The sequence below is a fragment of the Erigeron canadensis genome, chromosome 5, assembly GCF_010389155.1.
Source record: "Erigeron canadensis isolate Cc75 chromosome 5, C_canadensis_v1, whole genome shotgun sequence".
Lineage (NCBI taxonomy): Eukaryota > Viridiplantae > Streptophyta > Magnoliopsida > Asterales > Asteraceae > Erigeron > Erigeron canadensis.
The window spans coordinates 8,548,220-8,570,242 of record NC_057765.1 but is presented as its reverse complement, the minus strand read 5'-3'; the positions used below and the strand labels follow the sequence as shown (position 1 = coordinate 8,570,242).

At 34.9% G+C, this 22,023-nt stretch overlaps 1 protein-coding gene and 1 pseudogene across 1 annotated transcript; one reads left to right on the top strand and one right to left on the bottom strand.

Moving 5' to 3' along the window:
- The first annotated feature begins 797 nt into the window (after nt 1–797).
- Nucleotides 798–5,242, top strand: LOC122600801 (cytochrome P450 CYP736A12-like). The gene is made up of 2 exons (XM_043773568.1): nt 798–1,493; nt 4,318–5,242. Exons 1-2 carry the CDS (start codon nt 810–812, stop codon nt 5,155–5,157), a joined length of 1,524 nt encoding a protein of 507 aa, XP_043629503.1. The 5' UTR covers nt 798–809; the 3' UTR covers nt 5,158–5,242.
- A 5,369-nt stretch (nt 5,243–10,611) lies between these two features.
- On the bottom strand, nt 10,612–20,678 carry LOC122601128 (annotated as a pseudogene).
- Nucleotides 20,679–22,023: the final 1,345 nt, after the last annotated feature.

Below are 22,023 nucleotides of genomic sequence, written 5' to 3'. Positions count from 1 at the left end.
GCGGTGTTTGGTGGTAATTGTAGGCAGCGATGGCTAGTGTTGATTGTAGGCGGTGGTGGCTGGTGTTGATTATAGTGGCGGTGGCTGGTGGTAATTATAGGCGGCGGTGGGTGGCAGTGGCTCGTGCTGGTTATAGACGGCGGTGGCTAGTGTTGGTTACAAACGGCGGTGGCTGGCAGCAACGGCTGTTGTTGGTGGTTATTAGGTGGTGTTGATTGGAGAGGCTTGGGGGTAAAGGGGAAATAAATGTCTAGTCGGAAAATTCCATCGGAAAAGATGATCAGAAAGATGATAGGAAAAGAAAGAATGGAAGAATAAATTTATTTGTATGATTTTCATTTTTCGTCCCTCAAGTAGCTATTTGTTCACTTTTCGTCTCTTAAGTAGCTATTTTTTCACTTTTCGTCCCTCAGTGTAACGTGAAATGATATTAGTGCCCTCACATGTCTAGCACGTGCGTACGTTAACGGCCATTTTTTAACGCCGTAAGGCTAAAGGATGATTATTGAAAAAATTGGCTAACTTTAGGGTCAAAATTGTAATTTTTAAAGTTTAGGGATCAAAAGTGAAAAACATGCTAACTTCAGGGATGAAAAGTTTAATTTACTCAATTAAAACTTTAGTTAATTTTGAAAAGTTAATCTAGATCTAACTTTTTCAAAAAACGTTTATATAGCAGTTAAAAATTAGAAGAGGGGATGTATAGAGAATTATATATTGTCAATTTGATAAAAAAAAAAAGTAGTATAAATAAATGTTAGCACTGAAAACATTGATTTATACAAAAGTCTCACAAAAAACCGAACACAATGTTTCCACTCATCCTCTCATTGTTATTCTTGCTACTCATTGGAATAATATTGTTTAGAATACATAATAACAACACCCATTTCGTGCGTCGCAAACTACCACCCGGTCCATTCCCCTTACCAATTATTGGAAGTATTCACTTACTAGGAAACCATCCTCATCGCGTTCTCGACAAACTGTCCAAAGTGTATGGACCGATTATGTCTATCCGCTTAGGCAACGTTGAAACTGTGGTACTCTCGTCTTCTGAGGCTACCAAGCTTTTTCTTGGAACCCATGATGAGGTATTTTGTTCTCGTCCACAAATGCAAGCATCGAAATTCTTGTCGTATGGAACTAAAGGAATTGCATTTGCGGAATATGGTCCACATTGGCGAAGTATGAGGAAATTGTGCACAATGGAATTGCTAAGTTCTGCCAAGCTTAGTGGTTACTCGAATATGAGAAAAGAAGAGATTGAGTTGAGTGTAGATGAGGTTAGAGCTAGTTCCATGAACAATAAGGTTGTGAATTTGAGTGAGGTGGCTAGTAGATTGATAGAAAAGATGACATTTAGGATGCTTTTTGGGAAAAAAAGTTATAAGGAAAGTGGTTTTCATAGAGTTGTTGAGGAGAGTTCACAAGTGGTTGGTGCCTTCAATTTGGCAGATTATGTTCCCTTGCTAGCCCCTCTTGATCTGCAGGTAAATATTATGGATTGAGATCCCTAAAATCAAAGTTAACTTATAATTGATGATCTTGATCCTGGATTAAAATTGATGAACCAATTTAAATATAATTTTTTTTTTTTTACCTATGATTTTAATCCAATTGTAGAGGATCTCATTCAAATTAAGCATGTGAAAAAAAAATATTTATTCATGCTCCCTTAAGATTATGCATTTATTAATCAATGACCTAATTACTGTTAAACGTCTAATTATATAGTGGACATAAACTAATGAGGTGAAACTTTAGTGGTACCGCCATCATGTGATCACATGGGCTCACAGATAAATACTAGAGGTCGAAGGTTCAAAACTTGTCAAAAGCAAGTAGAGAAACAATATCTTGTGATCCCATATGTGAAGATGGTGAATTACTGGGCATAAGTTCTATGCAGTGTGCACTATGGGTACCAAAAACGATACATGGGATCAGAGGGTTCCCATCCATTTATCTTTTTATATAATGGACATAATTATCTTGAAGTTGGGATGGATATGGTGACTTTCACATCTCAGGTTCGAATCCCTATTTGGGCATTTTTAAGATATAGGTAGTCCCTCACATAGAGCTTGGCTTACCCAGGTTCAAGTCTGAGAGGACAAAGTTTACTTCTATTAATCGTCATGCAGTAGATTAGTAGGGGTTTTCGCCATCGGCTAATTGAAATAGGTCGGTATTTCTACTTCAAAAAAACTTTTTAGCGCGGATTCAGTTAAGACAAAGTATGTTAAATTTCTCGCTGTCAAATCGTGACATAAAGTTTGAAGCAAAATTCACTTTTCAAATTAAAAAAGGTATAGTACTGGACATAATTATCTATACTTATTAATTGGATTTCTTGATTGTGTTAATATTAAAGACTAATAAGAGGCTTCAATACCTCAAGAAAGATCACCTTGCAAATCCTAAGGATGTCTCTAAATCTCATGGCTTGACCTCATCTAACTCTGTCATTAGAAAATTTAAAATTCATTAAACTGGAATCAGTCTTATGTGTCTTTCTTTTATCACTACCATGGATTGAACTTGTATATATATTCTTTGATCAAGTTTTCCTATATTTTTATATGAATTGTGATCGGTATTAAATGTTGACAATCATTTCTTGATTTTTCTTAATTTAGGATTATAATTGGAAAACAAATGTTCTTTTTGCAAAGGGTAGTAATACATAGAAGGGGTAATCATCTAACCTGCAGATTTTTAATATAAAATTATATTTTATGAATAATTTAAATTGTATTTTATGTATTGTTATAAGGGTTTTACTAAACAAAGCCCTAAGGGCTTTCGTTAAGATACTTTAATTAGTTGTATACTTACCATAAAAATCAAGGGGCCGACATTTGATATAGAACTGTACAACTTTTTTATGCACGTTAAATGAAGCCTCGAGGGCTTTATTTAGCATTTTTCTTGTTATAATTATTAAAAAATTTTTATTAAAACCTATAATGAAGTATAAGTTATACAAATTTAGGTTGTAATTAAGAAGAGATCTATAGTAAACACAAATCTAGCGTCAACTTAACACCATTGTTATTAAATTAAAGATCATAAGTTCCAACCCTATTTCATTTAAAAAAAGTTTAATTAGTTTAACATCACAATCATATATCATAGTATATTAGATAATAGATAATAATTGGAATTAGATCGAATTGTTATTTAGTGCATGTGAACATAGTTTTTGAAGGGAAAAGAAGGGAATAAAATAAATATGATTAGATTCTATTTGCTTTATATCCTAACGACTCATTAGTAAATTAGTAGATCAATTTATAATGACGACACATGATTAAATGTAAGGCCTATGACATTAGTGATGCTTTTTTCTCTGCATTATCTCTTGAGTTTTGCTAAATATAACTTTAGAAACTATATTTAATTAAAGTGCATAAAAAATTACATGTTGATAAAATACGTTCTAAAATGTGTTAGAACACATGTTTGAAAAGAAAACATAACGGAAACAATAATGAAGAATTTGGTCGGAACAAAATATATATGCTAAAGAGAGACTCATTACACTTCTTAGAATATATACAAGCCTCCTACAAGCTAAAGTCTTCAATCCTATCATAATTGAAGGTGAAGATATATTAAAGATGTGTTACAATATTTCTTTCGGTTTCATTATAAATATCGTGATTTTTGTAGTCCTTTCTTTTTTCCCAATTTTTACCTAAAGTTAACTTTATTTGTATTATATAAAACTTAATATAAAGTATAAGAATGGATTGAATTTTCATTTATTTTTCATTGATATAAATTTCATCCAATATTCAAGGTAAAATAAAATAAGTATCAAAGTAAAACAAATAAAATAATAGATTTTATTTCACTGAAAATCACCGTGCTTCATGAAAAACATCTTGCATCAATATATATATATATATATACTTGTACTTCGTGAATCTCCGTGAATCAATTTTATCATTATTTAAGGGTAATGATCTTGTCTTATTTGTTTTACTTTAATATTTGTTTTACGGTAACTAACCCTTATATAATACGAACGAAAATATATACGGTCAAAATTTGGAAAGATCGAAGGGTTTGAAAATCGAACTAGAACATATAAAATGGGACATATGGAGTTCATTTCATTGATTACGTATGTTTTAGTTCTATATCTATTGTTAATTACTTGCATTAGTTATTAATCCCTTGAATCGCATTTCCTACGGGGAGTTGTCTCCCGCTGGTAGGTAGCCTAGTGGTGGGAGACATGCATCATAAAAACAATGGTCAGGGATCAAATCTCACATTCTCACCCCGTGCGTCTAATCGTTGCAGGGCTTGACTCGACGTATCAAATTGATAAGCAAGGAGTGCGATAACATGTTGGAGACTATAATAAAGGACCATGAAAGAGACATCGATACAACTTTGTTAAGAGCTAATGATGATGATGATCACATGTGTTTTATTGATGTTTTGTTATCACTTGAAAGACAACATTTGAATTCTCAGGGAGACCAGTCCTATTCAATTGATAAGGGAATCTTGAAAGCAGTTTTACTGGATTTGATAGTGGGTGCTGGTGATGCTTCATCAACATCCATCGAATGGGTTTTATCCGTACTTATCAAGTATCCACGAGTGATGAAGAAACTACGACAAGAGTTGAAAGATGTTGTTGGAGAAAAGAAGATGGTGGATGAAAAAGATTTGAGAAATTTAAGTTACTTAGAGATGATAATCAAGGAAACATTTCGATTATACCCAACTGCACCGTTATTAGTTCCACGAGCATCAACGAAGGATGTTATAATTAACGGATACCACATACCAAAGAAGACGCATGTTCTTGTCAACTTTTGGGCATTTGGTCGCGACTCAAATATTTGGTCCGAAACTTGTGATGATTTTATGCCAGAAAGGTTTCTTGATGAAGAAATTGACCTATATGGTCAGGATTTCGAGCTTATTCCATTTGGTGTTGGAAGAAGAGGATGTCCGGGATTAAAATTGGGATTAATTAACACTGGGTTGGTGGTTTCGCAGTTGGTTCATTCCTTCGATTGGGATCTACCAAATGGGATGTCACCTAGTGACTTGAATATGGATGAGAGGTTTGGTTTGAGTATGCCTAGAGCTAAGCCTTTACTTGCCGTACCAACTTATCGCTTATAAATGATGAAAGAATGGCTGAAAGTTATCTTGAAAGTGTATATAGGTTTCTATATTTATTGAATAAGTAGCCTTTTGCGAAAAGTGACCAACTTATCTCAGGGGGTTATGTTCAATAATTATGTATAACATAACTTGTTTTTATCTTTATAAATATTCATGTTCAATATAAAATATATGCATATGAACAAAAAAATTATACGGCCAGACCATCGATATATACAAGAAATCGGGGATTTCGCGATGACTTATGTCGTCGCCAAATGTCCCGTTTGTCATCTCCAAAAGTTTGATGGAAAAATATATTCATTCGGAGGGAATGAAAAAAAATTAAATATTTTCAGCCAAATCAAATTTATTTGTTTTTGCCCTTAGGGCTTTTCAGTAGAGCTTTTCACAAAAATAAGCTTTTTATTATTTAAAAATGGTTTTGTACAGACTTTTTTTTATCATAGGAGTGAAAACGTTTTTATCAATACCTTAAAAGAACTTTAATTTTTTAAAAGAATTTGAGATACTCTTCTTTTTTTGTTGTCACTATAAAATATTGGAATAATGGCATGGGAGTATAACCAACTATGACCAAAAGGTTATTTAATGTAACCAACTACTCGACTAACTATGTAATGTAACGAACTTTGTTTTTTGGGTTATGTGATGTAAGTAACCGGATATAAAAGGTTTTCATCCGGTTATACACATGTGGCCACATGGAATGACACGCACACCATGGGTTAAATGATACTGTATTTTTTTTTTGTCAGAGGACCCAAAATGTAATTACGTTTTGCTTGTATCTATTATATGTACATAATGTATCTGTACCCTATATCATATCATACTATCATCATCATCCTCACTAGTCCAAAAGCCAAAGCCAAAAACAACCACATGATAATCTAGCCAAAGCCATGTATCTATCATATCATTATCACCACTCTAATATTTTTACCCACAATCTAGTCGATTCTCTCGTATCAAAATATGAAGAAAAAAAAACATAAACCCACAAAAACAAAAGCACACGGATCCAATATTATCAAATAACAAAATTTCATTCACTTTGTACCAATACTCTTAGAAACAACTTCCAAACAAACCCTAGCCAAAAGATGTTAGAAATAAAGTTCGCCGGAAAAATGGTGATTTATCAGAAAAATTAAAATTGCGCGATAACTTTGTTGTTTCTTCGAATTAAGACTTCAAAACTACCACCAATCGACTCAAAAATTTATCCCGCACCAAACCCTGACCAAAAGTTTTCAAATCCAACACTCGCCGGAAAAATCAATATCTCGCAAATATTTAATATATACGTATCAAAGTAACAAAATATTGATACATTCAGGAAAGTTGATTATCTAGTCTTTGGTAAGACTCCCAAATCTGTATAATACACATCGATATATACAACTTGAAGAAACTGACTCGATTGGGTTTTTGTTCTTAACCACCACCACTCTTTTCCATCGAGCATACACACGAGGTCTGATGGGTTTTTGTTTGGAACTATCCAACCTCCGAATGGCCGGAATTTGGTCAGAAAAGCGGTCGGCGGCCTAAGGGAGAAAAAAGTTTTTATCAAACCACATGGACGATTCGTGATATGTGACAGTTTTTTTTAATAAAAAAGAAATAAAAATGAAAGTGTTAACCGACAACTTGTTTCCTAGCTAGCTTATATTGCATAACCCAAAAAACAAAGTTGGTTACACTACATAGCTAGTCGAGTAGTTGGTTACATTACATAACCTTTTGGTCATAGTTGGTTACCCTCCCATGTCATTATCCCTAAAATAATCTAAATACTTTATTTGAGTTTTACCATTGGAGCAATAACTTGTAAAAAAATTTAAAAGAATATTATAACAAATAACTTGATGCTCATAATAATAACTAACTCCACTTAGATGGGTTGGTCAGGGTTATCTTCTAAATCTACTATGTGGGCCCCTGAGGTGAGTTTTTTCAAGGTTTCAGGTTCGAGTTTTGGGTTTCTCATCTCAAGGTATTTTCCATGAGGAGGGGGTTGGAGCTCTAGCAAATCGCTTGTTAAAATTATCCAACACTTCTTAATCGAAACTAACTTTACAAAAAAAATAACCGACGTTTATTTTTTGTACCAAATAATTTCAATTTATAAATTTATTTGTATATTTGACTATTATCGTAATATAAGTTAATTATCAATATTAATTACTAAATTGAGATTTACAGTAATGCATAGCTAAAAAAACGCCAGTCACTATCTGAATGACTAAACAAACACCAGCTAACGAACCGAACCCCCACCAATAACTAAGATTGCTCAGCGCTCCTAAGATCATAGAAGCAATGTTGCAGAAAAAGAAGATTTGTTGCAATGTAGCTCCATAAGAACCATAAATAAAAAGACGCAAAATATTAGCAAAAATAGAGATTTCCTTTGTTTCTAAATAGAAAGACACCAAATTCTCCGGGAAGCCCTATCTTTCGAAGGACTTCTCGATTTGCTCCCCCTGACGAGCCCCCCTCCAGCCTACCCGCCGGACCACCCCTTGTATCTCTCGCTACTACTAGCTGTCGTAAACTATATGGCTTGAATTATGTATAAATCCGATACTTAATCATCTACTTAGAGGGTGTTTGGGATTGCGTTATAAAGTGATTATCTGATTATTGCGTTTGTAAAACGCAAATAATCTAAAAAAGTGTTTGTATGAAAAAGTGATTATCGGATATGAAAACGCAGTTTTGAAGAAACATGTACCTACATGCTTTTTCAAAACGTAGATTTTGTTTTATAATCGCAATACCAAACACCCCTTAGTCTATGTTATACATAAATTTAACGATTTTTTTATAGACTTTTATACTTTACAGTAAGTAAACACATAAATAGTACATTTGATTTTTAATTTCTTCTTACTTACAATTCTACTTTATTTAATGTTATTCTTTTAAATGACATTAGAGGACGTTTAGTGTTGCGTTTTTAAAACAAATTTTACATTTCAAATTGATTTTGCATTTCATGCTTGCATTTTCGTAACAAATCTTACTTTTTCGTCCAAACATTTTTTTTAATTACTTGTACTTACAAATATAATAATAGAATAATTACTTCAAATATAATCTCAAACAGGAAATTAACTGAATAAATATTTGGGTTGAGCCAAAAAATCCATTAGTGAGGAACAACTAATTTTTAGAAAAATAAAAAAGGTGAAATTTGCTCAAAATGCAGCGTAAAAATGACCCGCGGTGATTAGCTGGATTTATTTTACCGTTGGAACTTAACCAAACTAAAAACACAAGTCCATCCCCTGCTTGGGTTCCAAGTTTTTATATTTCAATTTCTCAAAGATCCCCTGATAATAATTACATCACATATATATACAGTATCTGTATATCTATCTATATCTATTCGACAACTCCAACTCCCTGCTACTTCAATACTTTCCTAATTGTAATCTTTCTATCTTTCTTTTCTGATCAATTGAATTCTTGATTTCAAAAAATGGTGAAAAGCAGAATCAAACCCACAAAAGAAAGAAAATGTCGAAACAACATTGCTACATTGTTGTCTCTGATGGGTTTTAAAGATGAAGACCCTGCTGCTACTGTCAAGATCATGCTTTGCAGACTAAAAAAAAATCAAGAAAAGTCCAAGAAACCCGCCCATTCGACATTCAAGAAATTACCAGTTGTTTCTTCAACATTCAAGAAACCGGGCCATTCGACATTATTCAAGAAACCCGTTGTTTCTTCAACTTTCAAGAAGATTACTTTCAAATGTGGTGGAAAAACGACTACGGTTTCTCTTAAACCACATTATTCTTTTGATAATCATAATAATAATTATATGGAAATTGCAGATTTAAGAAATAATGATAATAATAATAATAAAAAGAATGTATCTTTTTCAAAAAGTACTAATCTTGATCAGATTATGAATGATGTTGTTGATGAAGGCTGCATGGGGTTCCATAATTTTATAAAAAGTATTGGTGGGTCAGAGGCTAAATTGGTGATCGAAAAAGTGCTTACGTCATCAGATGTAACAAAGGGCCTAGGGCGGCTTTTGATACCATGAACGAATGTCAAGAATTCCGGGTTCTTGACAAGTGATGAGAGAAGGAAACTGGGAAAGAAGGAAAATATAAGTGTGTCTTTGTTTGATCTGAAAAGGCGTGAATCGACGGTGAAATGGTGAATTTTGCTCGGTGGAATATGAATAAGGAAGTGTATGTGTTGAAAACAGGATGGAACAATATTGTCAAAGAAAATGGGTTGAAACAAGGTATGGTGATTAGAGTTTGGGCGTTTCGGGTCGATGAGCAACTCTGTTTGGCACTTAATTGATCAGACAGTTTGAAGACATTCAGATTCCAGAACCAGTCATTTGGTTCTGAGTATGTTTTGTTAGTTAAATTTGTTTATATGGTCTGTAGTGTTTTTGTTATCAGGGTTTTATTTGATTGGTACTAACTCAGAGTATATAATGATTTTATTGTTTGAACATAATTTGAATGAAAAGATGGTACATATGAATTCTTGAATATTGTGATTCTTTTTTGCATTATTATATTGTTATTATGGCCACTGTCATCATGTTTAAATCAAGTTCATTGATATATTGCATAAAGAGCTCTGCTTCTTCTGAGCTTTGCTTCTTCTGAATTTCCATTCAAGAAACAATGACTATGGTATAATAAACGTAAAATGATCGGGCCTTATGCAATCATGTAACAGCGGTATACATATAAAGCAGCAGATTAGTCCTGTGAACCACTTTGTAAGTAACTGGTAAACATTGTTCCATGATATGGATCTTTGAGTACAATCAAGATTGACTATTTTAGTAGGATGGGCTGAACCAAGATTGGTTGGTTGGGGCTGGGGGCCTTTACATATAACTTTTTCAAAAAAGTTATGGATAAAAGTACACTACTAAATACACTTCCTGGTCTATCCCCTGCCTAAGAAGATTTGGTGAATGGATGGTTACTTCAGATATTTTTCCAAAAAAGCCCTCTGAAAAGTCTAGTTACTGATTGATTAGATTGTTATAGGTATGTTCTTTGGTACTGTTAGTCCAAATGTACAGGCAGACCGTCTCTTTACTTGTAATCGACAATGCTTTAGTGACAAACCGGGTAAATGTAAAGATAGTATTGAGAATACATTAACATACATCTATTTTAGATAGTGAAGTACAAGTTACAGTGACTTCTATTATGTGTTTGGTACTGGACTAATATACATGTAAATGCAGCCCTATTTTCATACCAGACGGTTTTTTTTTATCACATCAGATCTACCTATAGGCGAGAGAATTAGACTTTTCTGACTATTCTAAGGCGAACGAATTAGGCTTTTGAGAAGGACTAAGCGGCAATCTTAGTGAAACGTGAGAGGCTCATTGCGTACGAGCTTCAATAGTGAGAGCTAAGCTAGGAATGGGGAAGGATGAGCAGAGAGGAAGGACATACACACATACATAACGCACCTGTAAACACTTGCAGCACTTATTTTTTGATGGAAATGGAATGAGCTTTTCCATTCCTTAGACCATTCCATGCTACCATACAGAACATTGTTCTTTTTTTGCTTCCTATACCTCAAGCAACACAGATCGAGTCTGTATCCTCAATGTACTCATCATCTTTTATCATGTTTATCAAATGTTCGACCTCATCATATATCATTTCACGTTGTGGATGCAATCTATCATCCACAACGAATGAAAGGGTGTTATATTTTACACATCTATCCGACTAAATCCTGGATCCTTTTTAACATTCTTCCTCTTCATGTTTTTCCTAGCTTGGGCCATCTCACTCCATTGGTTACAAGATGCATAGATACTAGATACAAGTACATATGTTGATGAATCAAATGGTTCCAGTTTTAAAATCTTTGTTGCCACCCGTTTTCCAGTTTCAACATCCCCTTGAAACCGACAAGCACTGATCACGGATTTGTACATTGAACCACAAGTTTCTAATGGCATAAAGTTGATCAGTTTATCTGCCTCTTTGAACATTTCCGGCTCTGAAGAGACAATCTACGAGACACCAGTAGTGCTCGGTGTCAGCTTCTATGCCATAATCTTTAATCATTGACAGAAAATACGAATAAGCTTCTGAAATTAAACCAGAATGACCACAAGCCAAGAGCACTCCAATAATAAACGTGACCCGATCAGGCAAAATATTACCATTTGATGTCAAATCTTTGAGAAGATCAAGTGCATCTTTACCATGACCATATTGAGCTAAGCCCACCAACATGGCGTTCCAAATTAAGATACTTCTGACATTTGTTCCTTTAAATACCCGAAAGGAGTCTTGTATATTACCACATTTGGCATAAAAGTCTATAAGTGAAGTGATGACATAAGCATCTGAAACACAATTGGACTTAATAGCATTAGCATGTATTTGTCTTCAGAGTTAAAATGCAGTTAAGTAAGAGCTCGCTTTGATTAACGTTGCAAAGGTATAAACATCAGTAAATACACCAGATTGCCTCATTTTCTGGTATGTTATAAGGGCACGATCCTCATCTCCATTTTCTACTTATCCAGATATCATAGACGTCCATACCACATCATCTGGAGATGTGATTTCTTGAAAAACACTATCAGCATCCACCATGTATCCACATTTTATATACATATCACGTTTGGAATAACAATGATCGATTCGAGTGATAAAACATCCCCAATCGTCCTGTGGAACCTGTAAGAGCATAAAGCATAATTGCTATTGATTTCGGGTTCCCATAACAAGATGATTGAGTAATAATGGGATGATAAATTCGGCTGTAACATGATGCACGGATTTAATGAGGAAGACACACGAATTTAGGAGGGATTAGGGTGTGTTTATGTGATTCTCCATTAACCTAAATTAGGGTTAATGGCTCTCTATTTATAATGAAAGTTTTTACACATTCAACCTCTTTGTTGTTTAATGTGTGTAACATTAGTCCTCATAATTCCAATCATCTAATGGGAAACCCTATACTACGTCTTTAAGAGTTAATACGCCCATTATATATTTACTAGACATAGGGATTTCAGTTATGTCAATTATTATATCAGGAATGACACATGATCAGTGACGGTCACACTAACGTGTTTCCAGCATTCTCCTACTTGACCAAGCGATCATTTATCTATGAGTATTTAATAAGTCCGGCCGGGATAATACTCATTTTGTTTTAAACCGAAATCATAGCCAATAAGTACAGTTGTAGAGAAGAACATCAACTTAGGACCCCTACTAGTCAAACTATGACTCAAATTTAAAACTAATAAGCAATGATCAATTGACTAAGACAAATTTTGTTATGTAATGTCTTTACACTGTTATGAGCTCGAAGTGTAACTAATAGACAAACAAAATCTGAATAAGGAGGAAAATTTTTCATTAACATAATAATAATGACCAATAAGTATAACATGATATCATAATATGTCTTTAAGTAAGCCTCATCTTCGACACGTGTCCTACGAAGATTTTAGGAGGAAGACCTTCGGTCATTGGATCCAGTAGCATATTTATGTGTACTTATGTACTCAATACAAAGAACATTTTCCTCAATCCGTTCATGTAAAACAAATATTTTGTATCGAGATACATCTCAGCGCCAGTTGAACTGTTACTGTTCAAAAATTACGGTAGATGAGTTATCACAGTAAAACTTCAATGGTCTAATAATAAAGTTGACGACTTTCGAGTCTACTGACCAGGTTCTTTAACAACATCTCATGACATGAAATTATGAACGTTCAGACATAATGGTAGCTGTTGCAGTCAGTTTCTACTAATGACTTCGTCAAAAGATAGGTTTGCCAGCTAATCACAAATATAAATACAGAAGTAGATTTCTTATTGAAATTAAAACTTCCCACTACTTCTAAGTTTTCACCTCTTCTATAAGTTAATATGTAGTCTTTGGTCCTTTGCAGATATCGTAGAATCTTTTTAGCCATTTTCCAATATGCTAATCCAGGATTATATACTTAACTCCCAAGCATACTGGCAATATGAGCGATATCTGGACGAGTACAGACCTGAGCTTACGTAATGCTCTTAACTACTTACGAGTAAGGTATCATCCTCATTTGCTACTTATTAATCTCAATGTTCAGACTTCGAAAACAATCAAATACGTCTCCTTTTACTAATAGATCTATAGTGGGTGTGTAGTGTTGCAAGTTATTGCATTCTAAGATGTGTTCAATATAAGTCTTTTGATAAAGAAACTAGACATTCTGCGAAAAGTAAACGCTTCGACTCACGCAACTTGGACATGTTGACATAAAAGAATTATGACCAAGAATTATGATAATGTAACTTACACAACAATTAGGCATTAAGGCGCTTATTGATGTAAACTTTGCTTTATGAAAGGATTAATTACCTCTAACTCTAAAGATGCTAGACCTTGACTATGTCATTCGCCATAATGAACCTACTGCTATTACTGCTAACTTTTCCGCAGCTCAGAAAGCGAATTTTAAGAAAGTGGGATATGGCGGATCATTTGTCACTAATGATGGTCAAGAACTTCATCATAGTATCTGAGGGAATGTACAAAGCGTATGCAAGTAGCTTAAGAATAAAGGAAATAACAATATTTGTGAACACATAATGAAGATGACTGACATGACTCATAAGCTTAAGAGTCCTAAAATGGAAGTCTTTGACAATTTTCTTGTGCATTTTCTAATGACCTCATTGCATGCTCATTTTGACACCTTCAAAATTAACTTTAGCGCTATGAAGGATAAATGGTCGATGAGTGAACTAAATGCAATGTGTGTGCAAGAAAATGTTCGTCTTAAGTTGGGCCAACCTAAAGTGTTCACCTTACTACCACTGTTAATTCCATTAAGAGGAAAGATATAACAATAATAAGGCTACAATTACAGTTCAAAAGGATAATCATGGTGCTACTGCCTCTAGCTTTAAGTCCTTGACTAGAAATCCTAACTGCAAATTCTCATTGTGCCCAGATTGCCTTAATTTCAAGGAACTGCTAGCTAAGAAAGGTAACTTATTTCATGTAATATTTGATTCTTTTATGTTTAATGTATCTTCTAATACATGTGTGAGTGATTCTAGTTCTATGGTTCATGTGATTAACTCAACATAAGCATTCCACACAATTCAGAAGCTATCAAATGACCAAAGAAAGCTTAGAGTTGGAAGGGTTGATCTCTTATATGTCGAAACCATGGAGACTTATGATTTACATATAAACACTTGAAAGTGTATTAGACTAGTGGATACCTTATGTGTACCAAGAATTTCTCGGAACCTTGTATCTATTTCTCTAGTTTAAGACCTTGAAAGTTATGTAATAATTCATGGTTACGACGAGATTGCCATTACTCATAATAATGAATTTCTTGGTCATAATAGTTGTGTAAGTCAAGGTCTAGCATCTTTAGAGTTAGAGGTAATTAATCCTTTCATAAAGCAAAGTTTGCATCAATAAGCGGCTTAATGCCTAAGTTAGGTACTACAGTGGAAATAAGGAGGATGTCAGTTTATGATACAAGTAATAGAAGATTATTAAAGTAATGCCTAAAACTAAGGGCAATAAGATTATAGTGACATAATTAGCTATCTAAGGTAGACTAAGCAATATCTATAAAACTAATGGAACTAAAGTAATGCCTAAACTTAACTAAGGGTTAATAATAATGTTCTTTATAATAACATAATTAGATATCTAAGACTTATTAAGTAATGTCTCTAAAAGTAATGGAACTAACGTAATGCCTAGAATACGTAAGAGGCATAAGTAATGTTCCTAAACATAATGAGACTAAGACCATTATATCAATGAAGCTAGTGATAAGTAACCTATTGTAAACATCAAAACAATAAGTTAACATAAGGCTCTACTTAGAATTTACATCACCTTTGGGCAGAAGTAACTAATATCTAAGTACAAATGAGCATTAGGTCATGCAACACAACGCTTATCTTTTGACCTTTGGGCACAAAATCAAGAATCGTGTATATTATGCATGAAAATGTTCCTTTAAGAACACAAAATATATTAAATCACCATTGGGCAGAATCAATATACTTAGTGTTCATTATGTAAAAAGAAAAGAACAATAGCACCATGAGAATCACATTTGACCTTGGGGCACAAATGATAAAATCTTGTACAATAGTGTGAAGCCCCCCCACACTACTGGGGTCCGGGGGCAGCGCCCCTGGGAGCGGGGTCCAAGGGCCGGCAGCCCCTGGCAGGGTCCAAGGGGCAGATCAACCACAAAGTTATAGGGTAAAATCATAAGCATGAACACATTCACCAGCTAAGATCATCTTTACTATAACATGAACATAAGTAATAACTCCTAATAATGTAAGTACGAAGACATCAATAAGTCGTGATGACATAGACACGAAGACATCAGTAAGTCGTGAACAGTACGCACGAAGATGTCACAAATTCGTGATGATGTCAGCACGATGAAGTCATAAACTCGTGATGGCGTAAGCACGGGTTTTCAGTAAGTCGTGTATGAAATTAACCTGAAGTTCGTGGTGACATAAGCATAAGTTCGTGATGACGTAAGCGCGAGGAGCTGCAGAAGCCATGATGACATCAGCACGAGATGACGTCAGCACGACGTGGGCTTTAGTTCGTGATGACGTCAGCACGAGAACTCGTGATGACGTCAGCACGAAGTTCTTATTGTGCAGATTTTTAGTTCGCAAAATTCATCAAATTCGAACCAAATCACGACTGATTGTTCGTAACGAGGCTCTGATACCACATGTTAGAATAAACATGATTCGATTCGAGGGATAAAACATCCCCAATCGTCATGTGAAACCTGTAAGAGCATAAAGCATAATTGCTATTGATTTCGAGTTCCCATAACAAGATGATTGAGTGATAATGGGATGATAAATTCAGCTGTAACATGATGCACAAATTTTATGAGGAAGACACACACGAATTTAGGAGGGATTAGGGTGTGTTTATGTGATTCTCCATTAACCTAATTTAGGGTTAATGACTTTCTATTTATAATGAAAGTTTTTACACATTTAACCCCTTTGGTGTTTAATGTGTGTAATATTGGTCCTCATAACTTCAATCATCTAATGGGAACCCTATACTACGTCTTTAAGAGTTAATACGCCCATTATATATTTACTAGACATAGGGATTTCAATTATCGTCAATTATCAAATCAGGAATGACACATCATCAGTGACGGTCACACTAACATGGTTCCAACAGAAGGCTGCTACTAAGATACAAATCTTGATCAACCCCAAATTTCAGAACATAGCCGTGAACTTGGCTCCCAAGATTCAGACTTTTTAGTAACCTGCAGTCTCTAGCCATGGTTGCTAGTGTAATCTCATCTGGTCTGTATCCAACTCTTTTCATCATAATAAAGAGCTCCCATGCTCGATAACTATTGCCAGTATTTATAAACGCAAAAATCATTGTGTTCCATAGTCCCAAATCAAATTCATCTATATCGACAAAAAGTGACTCTGCTTGGTTTATTCCTCCATTTCTCGAGTAAGAGTTAACAAGTGTTGTGGAAACAATGATGACGATATCAAACCCACTTTTAAGTGCATGAACATGGATTTTCTCAGTTAGATATAAACCTGCAGGAGGTGCAGAACACGAACTTAACACGCCTGAAAATGTGAAATGATCAGGTTTTAGGCCATTGCGTAACATATCTATATACAAGACCACAGATTCTTCCCGTGACCCATTTTGCACATAACTTCTTATAATTGAATTCCATTAAACAATATCGGTTTTTTTCATTTCAAAGAATACTCTTTTTGCTGATGTGAAGCAGCCCATCTTTGCGTAAATGTTAATCAAACGATTGGAAACATCAATATCGATATCAAATCCTGATTTCAAAGCTATAACATGAATTTTTTCCCCAAACTTGGTTCACCAAGTGCCATCACGGAATCAAGAGATTTGTAAAACTTGGTCCATATGGTTCTTGTTTGTATAAACATCATTAGCAAACGCACTAAGAACACAATGCACACTGTCAATATCCATATTTAAATCCTCACACCGTCGAAAATCTAATAGAAATTGGAATGCTTCCTCTTAAAGTCCTGTTTTAACATAGGCTCTCAGCATCACATTCCATAAGACCTCGTCACGATTATACTCTGCCATGTTGTCAAACATCAATCTCGCCTCTCTTATCATACCGTACTTTATATAAATATTAACAAGAGCTCCAGAAACAAGTACTTCTATTTCCAACCCAAGTTTCAGAGTATACCCATGTACACATTCTGACATACAAACATAACTTCAAAACTGGAGCAACTGTCATATTTGTTAGCTTGTTAACATCAAATGATCTAAGAAGAAGTCCAAAAAGACACAAACCCTCTTCCACGATACCTGTCTGCAAATCACAGTTGAATGCATAAGCAGCCAAAATGGAATTCCATGTAACATGGTCTTTGTGCAGAGTTACATTGAAAACATGGCGAGAGGAGCTTAAAGAGCCGCACTTGGAATACATGCTGATTAGATTGTTTGTAAGATAGCGGTCAGCTGTTGTGTTTCCATGCTTTATGGCAGCTGCAGGTGTGGCCTTACCCAACATCAAGTCGGTTTGCACAATGGCAGTTCGGATTAAGGGAAACCATGGTGATCGACTGATCGTGAAGACAAATTATGTGAAGCAATTGTGCTAGAAAATGATCTAAGAAACATGGTCAATATGATATGATATGATATGAATACATATGATGCATTCATTCACTTGCTGTGAATCAGGTTTGCCAGTTCATGCACTCTCCAACTGATCAACATTGGGCTGCAGTCAAACAAATTTTGCGGTATCTTCTTGGAACTTCAAATTATGGTTTATGTATGAAGCATACCTCTGGTTCTACTTTACATGCCTTTACTGACACTTGCTGGAAAGATCTTACCGCCTTTTCTGATGTCGATTGGGCTGGCTGTCTCATTGACCGTCGCTCTATAGGTGGTTTTGCTATTTATCTTGGGTCCAATCTGATTTCTTGGACAGCTCGCAAACAATGCACTGTCTCCCGCTCCTCTACATAATCAGAATACAAAGCCTTAGCGGACACAGTCACTGAACTCACATGGGTTAAATCTCCTTTGCGTGAGCTTGGAATGGTGTCGCGACCTGTCCCTATTTTATGGTGTGATAATTTAGGAGCAACCTATCTCTCTGCCAATCCAGTGTTCCATGCTCGTATAAAGCATGTAGAGGTTGATTTCCATGTTGTCCTTGAGAAGATTGCCCAGGGGAGAATACGAGTCCAATTCATTTCTACACAGGATCAGATCCCAGATGTCTTCACCAAACCCTTATCAATAGATCGGTTCCTATTCTTACGGAACAAGCTGTAGGTCGCTTCCCGGCCTCAGCTTGCGGAGGAACATTAGAAATATTAGGTTTAATATTATATTAGTCAATATTAGAGAGATCTTAATGTAAATTAGTGTAACACCCGTCATTTTAAAATCTGGATTTTCAAAAACTTTTTCCTAATGGCGTTTAGAATTGCGGAAAACAGAATCCTTAAAACATAACTAACCCTTAATGGATAGTTCATTTATAAAAGTGGTGTTACAATATTCATATCATTAAAATAGTATAAGATTAATCCAGATTTGGCACCAACATAAATGCCAACATAAACAATACATAAGTCATATTAAAAGTAGCCAATCATCATAAGGCTAACATAATAACTAAGCGGGAAAACTAAATGTCTTCTTCATAGCAACTACCCGCCTTACCAAGCATTTCATTATATATTAACAAAAGCATTTCATATTGTTAATATCACCTATTCGTCATAGCACATTAAGATCACCACATTACTATGGTGTCCATCACATCATACATTAGCAAGTCATATCATCAACATTTAAGCAATATACATCAGTTAACACATTAGGAATTCTTCGTAGTCCTAAATGTGTCTATCATCATAAAGCTTTACTTTCTATCTTTCTTTACTTTCTTTATTTCTTATCTTTCTTTACTTTCTTTTCTTTTGGCTAGACGTAGGCTATGTGACATAAGCCATACATACTTAGGGTTGTGGGGTTGTGTGTAGGCGGCCATAAGACCTTACATGGGATCCTCACACCCGACTTGATGGGTAGACCTTACGGTGGTCCATCATCGTCGTTAAGGAAAGACAAAGTCGATCCAACTGAGTATACCGTTTGAACTTTGCGCATGTAGTGGTTAGTTAATCCACCCGGTTACACTCAAACATAACTATGCCACGGGGAGGTATCTAGATTTCCACACCACGTGATCACATACACACTAGCTCCAAAGAACTAGCATGGGTTAAGCTTAACACAACTTTACTTATGCTCGAGACTTTTTTATTATATTAGCTTAGGCTACACTTTCACCTAAACTAATCACTTTCATCTTTTTTTAATTTATATTAGCTTGGGCTACACTTTTACCTAAACTAATCACATACATCTTTCTTTACTTTAGGGCTCTTACTCGTGCACGTGTCAAGGCAAACCTATAGAAATCTAGTGACTAGGTGATCAAGCCATGCAATTAATCATATGACATATGTACATCAACATATCGTCATCACATAATAACATCACTTCATCATATCATAATAGATCCTTATCAATGTATCATTCATGACATCATATCATTGTATCATAATAACATCATATCATCATGTCATATTGGCATCATTTGATCTTAACATGTGTGCAACACATTGTCATATCATTTCATAACCATATCGTCCTAACATTGCATTATAGCATCATACGTCCATATCATCATGGCATCTTATCGTATTATCATCATATCATTTTATCTTTACATCATGTACATACAAGCTTATCGTTTACATTATTCCATCATGACATCATTTCATAATATAACCATATTATCATTTCATCATAGCATGCATAAGCTTATCATTCATCATCAATGGTAATCATAATCAATCCCATAATAACCTCACATACATTCCCGAATACATATAAACATACAAGCATTCATTTAGGGGAAGTTAACTTATGAAAACTATGTTTTGGTGTTCCTCATGTGATAAAAGATGTTATCTTACCTCAATGGAGTGCACAAGAATCATTAATAAGTCTACCGTACTTGATAAGCATTCTCGACAACCTATGGTACAAGAATGATTGAAGCATAAGTCAACTAGACACTTAATCACACCTTGGAACACTCTGACATGTGATATCGCCGAGACCATTAGTGGTTTTGTCGATATCGAGCTCTAGAACACACCAACCAAAAGATCATACAGTGGTCATGAAGGTACCTTGGTGTGGTCTCGGCGGTATCGTGGACCAGAATCAAAAAACCAAACAATGGTCACGAAGGTACCTTGGTGTGGTCTTGGCGGTATCGTGGTGCAGATCAGATTTAACCCTTTTTGGAATCCTATTCGAATCCTATACGTCCTTAACACCTTAAATCGACCTGGAGACATAAAATTAACATATTTTATGGTACAATTGATGACTTTATTCAATCAATTGATTCCTTAACCAATCATAAACATTACCCATTCAATTGATCACCCGAATGACTCAAAATCTGTAACGAATTGTAATTATCCCGTTCCAAACCCTAAGACCAGGAATATAATTGGTTCATATGATCAAAATCAAACGAATATCATATATATTACTTGTAGATGATCACAAGGATGATAGGTCTTGCTCAAACTTGAATCAAACATCAAGATAAGGATTGATTTGGATGGAGAATTGCTTTGAGATGGAAGAGGGGTGCCTTGGGGGTTTCTCACGTACCGAAAATTTGTATAATGGCAATTAGGGAAACCTAATTGTCATTTAACCCCTGGCCAACACTTTCATATTGTCATCTTAAGTCCCCCGACTCTATCAACGTTACGTTCGAAGGCTTTTCTTTCAACGGGAATACTTTATGACTTAACAAACACTCGACTTTCATAACTTACTTTCAATTACTTTCATTTAACTCATATTAGTCATAACATATTAATCACATAAGCATTTAATCACATAATCCAATTAAGGCACATAAACTTGAGGAAACTTAACGTTACAGACAAGTCAACAAGTCAAACATGAAAAGTTTAGGATGTTACAATTAGTCTATTTTATATCTTATTCAGACAATTCAATACAATTTACGTGTCTTCGTACAAGGGATTAAGCAACCGAGTTCGAGATTCACTCCTCACATTTTACATATGTCGGGCGTGGGGTGGAAGGGGGATTATTTGGGGTATCTTTAGAAGTTTGGGGTTCGTTTCTATTATATTAGTATCTTTTCGGTGGATTTCTACTCGTGACAGGAAACATCATTTTGATTAGAGTGTATCGAAAGTGAATCCTATGTCTATTGGATGAGGTTGTTATAGAAATTCAATCGTCACAGCAGGTATTCACGGGGCGGCTGGTTGTCTAGTAGTGTTTGGTTATCTTCGGTTGGTGTCATAGCTATATTGTTCTTTCCTGGTAGTAGCTGTATGGATTCAATATTGAATCTGGTCTCTAGAGTTCGGTTGCATGACTGTAATATTACTTGGCTTGTGATTCATGATTGTATTTGTAGGTTCGGGTCGGTCCTCAAGGCATGGCTGGGACTACATCAAAAACACCACGAAGTGGTCCTCGCAGTACGTTAATGGTATAAGAAAAGTCTTGACTTTTAGCTGTCTTGTGTATTTATTATATACTGGACTTGTAATTGTATTCTTCGGGACAAGTACCTTGCTAGTTTGTGAATTATATTAATATATATCATTTTTGCCGTTAAAAAAAAATTCAAAGATTTTCTTCACA